The sequence below is a fragment of the Condylura cristata genome, unplaced genomic scaffold (assembly GCF_000260355.1).
Source record: "Condylura cristata isolate star-nosed mole 26May11 unplaced genomic scaffold, ConCri1.0 scaffold00007, whole genome shotgun sequence".
NCBI lineage: Eukaryota > Metazoa > Chordata > Mammalia > Eulipotyphla > Talpidae > Condylura > Condylura cristata.
In genome coordinates, this window is record NW_004567108.1 from 1,165,035 (window position 1) to 1,170,802 (window position 5,768).

Below are 5,768 nucleotides of genomic sequence, written 5' to 3' on the forward strand. Positions count from 1 at the left end.
CTGCCGTCCCCGGCCATGGAGCTGGCCGAGCCGCAGCTGCTCGACGCGTTCGCCTACCTGCTGGGCGCCCTGGGCATCCTGAGCTGCCTGCTGCTCAAGCTGGTGGGCTCGCCCTACGGGCGCTACGCGTCGCCCCGCGCCGTCTGCCAGCTGCCCACGCGCCTCGCCTGGGCGCTGCAGGAGCTGCCCGCGCTGGTCGTGCCGCTCTGCCTGTGCGCTGGCGCCGAGGCCGAGCGCCTGCGCCGCTGGCCCAACCGACTCCTCCTGGCCAAGTACCTCGTCCACTATGTGCAACGGTAACGCCGGCGACCTGCGCCCTCCCCCGCACCCCTCAGGCTCCCCTGGGTCCCTGATCGCCTGGGTCCCCGATCCCTCGCCCCGCCGCACCCCCGGGCCCAGCCCTCTCCCTGCTCTCTCTCCGGCGCCCCCCCTCTCAAGCACCCAACCGGCTCAGCCGTGCAGCCCAGACCCAGTACTTTGCCCCTAGCACCCGAGACCAGTGCCCTCCCGCTGCGTCCCAACCCCCCTCCCTGGCCCTCTCCCAGCAATACCCATCCCCACCTACCGGCACCCTCTGGCCCAGACTCGGTGCCCAATGGCCCAGGCACTGACCCTTGCAGGCTCCCTGCACTTCCAACCCCCAGTTGGCGCCTGCCCCTGTGCGAGGAAAACTCAACACTGCACGCGCTGGCTTGTCTGGGGCCGCGTGTCTGGGGCCGATACCCTCTGAGGAATGCCGGTTCAGTCTCCAGAGCGGTGCCGCCGGGGTGCCTGTGTGGCCCCGAGCCCCTGCCCCAGCGCCCAGGTGGGGGGACCTTCCGGGGGCACAGGGGTTGCAGAGAAGGGCAACTGGAGTCTTGTCCGGCTGTCTCCCTGGGGCCAAGCTTTTTAGCTTAAAACCTCTCGCGCTGGTTACTGCCGACTCCCGTGGACCGCTTCCGCGGGGAAGGTCCCTTCTGGAGCAATGGCACTGGGGTGGATGGTCTCCTCCGCGGGCCAAGAACAGAAATACCTGAAGGCGCCAGATCAGAAAAAGATGGCTCTCGGGCCTGGGGAGTCGTGGCTCTCGGGGACCCGTCGAGAAGAGTGGAAACAGGGGCCCTGCTGGCTTGGGGGTGGTGCCAGGAGGGCCTTTCTGGGGGGGGGGGGCTGGAGGGCCTTTCTGGGGCGCAGGGGGCTCCAACTGCAGCGGCTGTTCTATATCCTGAGCCCTCCTGGAAGCCCCAGGTGGCATGGAGCTCTCGGCTCAGCCCCGTGCCCCCTTTTGGCCCCGTCTTTGGCATGCTGATGCCAGGGCAGACAGTGCTACAGGCCCCAGCTCTTCATGTGGTTACTCACTCCTGTTGAGAAACATGCAGCCAGGGACCCCCCTCCCAGACATACCAGGCTGTGGGGTGGCCCAGCCCCCTGCTTCCTGGACGGGGCCATAAAGCTTCTACAGTCAGTGGACAGTTAGCTTTTCAAAATGGGAGAGAGAGCGACTTTCCTTTCTATTCCAGCAACTAATTTATTAAAGGGTTACCTGAGCCGAGTAGGTGAGCTCTTGGGGAACAGCAGAGGAGCCGGCTGGCTGGGGGCCCCCTCCGGCGGGGTGGGGCTGAGCCCCTGCGCGGTCCAGGGCGCCGGTGCTGCCAGGCCAGACAGGAGACCCGCCGGGCAGGGAAGCTGGCCGAGACGCCCTGGAAGTGTGGGGGCCCCGGGTATCTGGTCTGAAACCCGACGGCAGGTGTCCATGGAGGTGTGGGGGGGCGTGTCCTCGCTGCAGGGCAGCCAAGGCCCGCCACCCACGGGTGACTGAGCCTCTGGAGGGAGTGTCGAGGCCCGAAGCCAGCAGCCCGAGGGGGCAGGGAGCCCCGTGCACCCTGCAATCCAGGGGTGAGGGAGGGCCGGGCGCCCACGTGCAGAGCCGTGAGGGAAGAGGGTGGGCGTTTTGACTGGTTTGGCTGCACGCTGACCGCCTCGCGCACCCACCAGTTCGCAGGAGCCCAGCCCCGACCAGGTAGAGGCCTAAGGGGAGGAGCCTGGGAGCGTTTTGGCCAAAGCTGCTCACCTGGCTGCGTGAGCGCCCCCTGCCGGCCCAGCCGGCGCTCGCCCTCTCACCAGCCCACCACCTGCCCCCCCATCCCACGCCACGTTTGCACCCCTCAAGCCTTACCTTTGAGCCTCCCCGAGATCTCCTGGACGCCCAGGTGGCGCCTCCTGGTCACCGTGGCTCCCCAACCGCCTGGCCCACCTCTGCCATTCTTCACTCTGGCCGCCGCCCCCGCGGTACTTGTTAGGGGGGAACCGTTTAAAATTCCAACTCAACTTGCCAGCACGCTTTCGGCCAAACCCTACCTTTCACTTGACTCTATAGCTGGGATTTTTTTTTTTCACAGAGCATTTATTTTTATTTTTCTCAGATAGACCAACCCAAGAAATACATACTATTTGAAAACTTATATTTAAGTAGTTATATATATATTTTTAAAATAATATAGTAGTTTATTTTGCACCTTTTTCCATGTCAGTTGTAATTCCCGTGGGCTCCCCATCACCAAATCACCCTGTGCCATCACCACAGTCCAGTGCATTGCCTTCCTCCTCTGTTTTTGACCCCATACCCCACTCCACCCCCGTAAAATGTCTCTGGTCTATAGCCATTCATTATTTTTTTTTTTTCTCGCCTGGTCTGTTATACTCCTGCTATGAGTAAAATCATGCAGTATTTTTCTTTTTGGCTTATTTCACCAAGCATGATCTTTTCCGTTCCATCCATGTTGCTGCAAAAGGCACGTGTTTATTTTTTTTTTGGTTGTATAACCTTCAAAAAATACCCTTGGTTTTCCAACTCCCACTTTACCTGGTGTGAGAGACTCAGCTGGCAGCCCCTCCGCCCGGGGCCCAGCACCAGTGCAGGCAGCAGAGACGGCCACGCTTGATTCCGCAGCCTCACGGTGCATGTTTCAGATCAGCCCAGCCAGTTCCAAATTAGTTCGCAGTAGCTAAAGATTACTCCAGACCACACTTCCGAGAACGTATAGCCGTAGGTTATACCATCTCCGGGGTGCAGCCCACACCCATTGTTATTCCCAGAGGCAACCTAGTGAGCCCCGGGGACGGCACACAGGCCAGCACATGTGGACACAGGCCCCGTGTTCTCAGTAGCCACATGGAACTTCTTGTACCGCTTTGCACTTTGAATCTGCAAAGGCACATGCTTTCTCTCGCTTCCGTACGAGGACAAACACCAGTTTTCCGAGGCTGGTTTTCCCACCCCTGCCTGCTGGAAAGGCGCTGTACCAACTATCTGTGAGTTGGTACACGGTCTTGTTCACCTTAACGTGGACCTGCAGAGACAAAGGTGAGCGCCAGAACATAGGCCCAGCAACCAAAAAGAAAGTAAAACTTCTGCAGTGTTTTCCCTCCTTGTGGGAAATGCCTCCACCCATGCTTGGCAGGTGTCTGCAAAGGCCAAGAACGGTGTGAGGGCCAGTGGCCCTGGGCATTTGGCTAGAAGCCACCCCCGTCTCCGGAAGGCCACCACTGGTTCTCTGCCCCGCTGGCCTTGGGTAGGAGTCAGCCTGGTGAGCACCAACATGGCACCGAAATGCACCTCGGGAGAGGTCCCGAGCCCTCCTGTGCAAGCGGTGTTCCCTAGGTCCTCCACATACTGTTGGCAGATAGTCGCAGTTTGAACCTGCTGAGGTCTCCCCCAAACAGCCAGAAGACGCGCGAGCCCTGCACAAGTGCAGCCCAGCAGTGCTGCACAGCACTTTAGGCCAGGGTCCTGCATCCAGAAGCAAAGAGGAGCTGGCCCTGGGCATCTGCTGAGGTGCAGGAAAAGGCGCCTCAAGTCCAGTGCTGAGGACCAGCCAGGATCCCCAGGCGTGGCTGCTGAGGGGTGTGAGGGGTTGCACACGGGTGTGTATCCGGGACCTTTTCCCGATTACCTTCCAATCCCGGACAGTGCGGTGCTCGTTAATGTGAGGTTTCTGTACCAGGAGGCCCCCGGGCCAAAAGGGCTGTGTGGCTCGAGTGTCCAGGAGATGACCCTGTTCATTCAACCCGCCCACGGGGAGTTGGCACAGAGGGACGTGTCCACCCCTGGCCCGATTGATGCCCCTCCTGGTCTGAGAAGGAGATGCCATTCTCGTCCTGTCCTGGGGAAATGGGGAGCAGGGAGGTCTGTGGGGTCCCGCAGCCTCCCAGGAGGGGCGCCGGCCTCCACAAAGGGATTCTCTGCTGGTGGGCTTGGAGCCTCCAGTGCGGGGTCCTCCTCTCGCTTCTCCCCTTGACAGCTGGGGGGGGGGGGGCTCTGCCCTTCCTTCTGCCGGCAGGTGAAGGGATAGAAAGATGCGTGCATGTGGTGGCTCACCCCAAAATTGCTTGGATCGCACAATAGCTGCACAGCTCAAAGTCCGCCACACAGGCCACTTCCTGGCCGCCGCACGGCCCCGGCCGAGCCCCGCGCTCAGACCTGGAAGTGAACTGCTTACTCCAGGTGGTTGGACTCAACAAGTGAGCCCTGGCCCGAGCCAGAGACTTGCTGTCCAGCCAGAAGCAAGTCGCAGACGGGCACCTGCAGGAGACGCCCGACAGGAGAGCCCTAGGCAGAGTGAGCCCCGAGGCCCCTGGTGAGACCAGAACCAGCTCCGCGCTGCGGTTTGCCGCTGCCCCGGCTAAAATGGAGCGGACCAGGAAGAAGCGAAGGGAAGAAGCTGTCCGCCCCGATGGCGCCCGAGCCGGCGAGCAGAACTCTGTGCCCCTCCCAGGGGCCCGGCCCCGCAGAGGGCGCTGTCGGGAGTGGGGCTCTGGGGCGCAGAGCCGCACACTGCAGCTCGCTGAGGCCACCCTCAGGCCACAGCTTGCTGGCCTGGCCAGCCACTCCCGCTCAGTCTGCGCCGTCCACACGTGTGGGCCGGAACCACGCAGGCACCTGGGTCCCCACGTGGGGCGATGCGGGATCACCTGTGGGTCCCCCAGGGGCGCCCGACGCCATGGCTTCCCGCAGTCAGTGTCGGGCTCACATCCCACCGCGGGCCGGGCTGTGACGGGGGAGCGGCCGGCAGCGCCCACCGAAGCCCTGCGGGAGGCGACCCCAGCGCACAGAGGCTCCTGGGAGGGAGAGGGGGCGCGACGCGCTGCGGCTTGCTTGTCTGGGCCTCAGGTGCTTGGTCTACCCGCTGCTGATCCGCGGAGGGAAGCCGGTGCCGCTGTACCTGAGCCTGCTGGCCTTCCTGTTCTGCGCCTGCAACGGCTACCTGCAGGGCCGGACCCTGAGCCGCTACGCCGTGTACGCCGACGACTGGGTGTCTGATCCGCGCTTCCTCGCAGGTGGGTGCCCTTGCCCCTTCCCCGCAGACAGGTGCCTCCCCGCTCTCCAGCCAGAAAGCTCAAGCAGTGGCCGTGACTGGGCAGCGGAGGCCCGGAGTGCCCCAGGCAGCCAGCTGTCCCGGAGACCCCCGGCAGAGCTGCTCACCCCGAGGCAGGAGCCCATTAGCTGCCTGAGGGTGAGCCCAGACTAGCCCCGGGCAGCGGCCAGTGGCCCAAGACCCTGCCTGTCCCCCGCCCTTGACTGTCCTCAGCCCTCCAGTTTCTGGCCCGTGAGGAAGTGCCTGGTGGTCTTCCCCCCCCGGGGCTCCACTGCGGTGTCGGCAGAGGCCTGAGCAGGATGCCCAGTGGCTGAGCTCTGGGGTGTGGTTATTACCGGCTGCTGCGGAGTCATGTGCGTTTTCACGTCCTAATGGCAGCTCACACGGTGCAAGCAAAAATGGCAGTAAAACGTG

General features: G+C 62.9%; 1 protein-coding gene across 1 annotated transcript in view; it reads left to right on the top strand.

Annotated features, from left to right (window-relative positions):
* Positions 1-10: 10 nt before the first annotated feature.
* SRD5A1 (steroid-5-alpha-reductase, alpha polypeptide 1 (3-oxo-5 alpha-steroid delta 4-dehydrogenase alpha 1)) overlaps positions 11-5,768 on the top strand; it is a 10,401-nt gene continuing 4,643 nt past the window's right edge. Inside the window, exons 1-2 of the mRNA XM_004678054.2 lie at positions 11-296; positions 5,150-5,316. Coding sequence (XP_004678111.1) covers positions 16-296; positions 5,150-5,316 — 448 coding nt within the window. The 5' untranslated portion in view covers positions 11-15. The remainder of the gene's footprint in view (positions 297-5,149; positions 5,317-5,768) is intronic.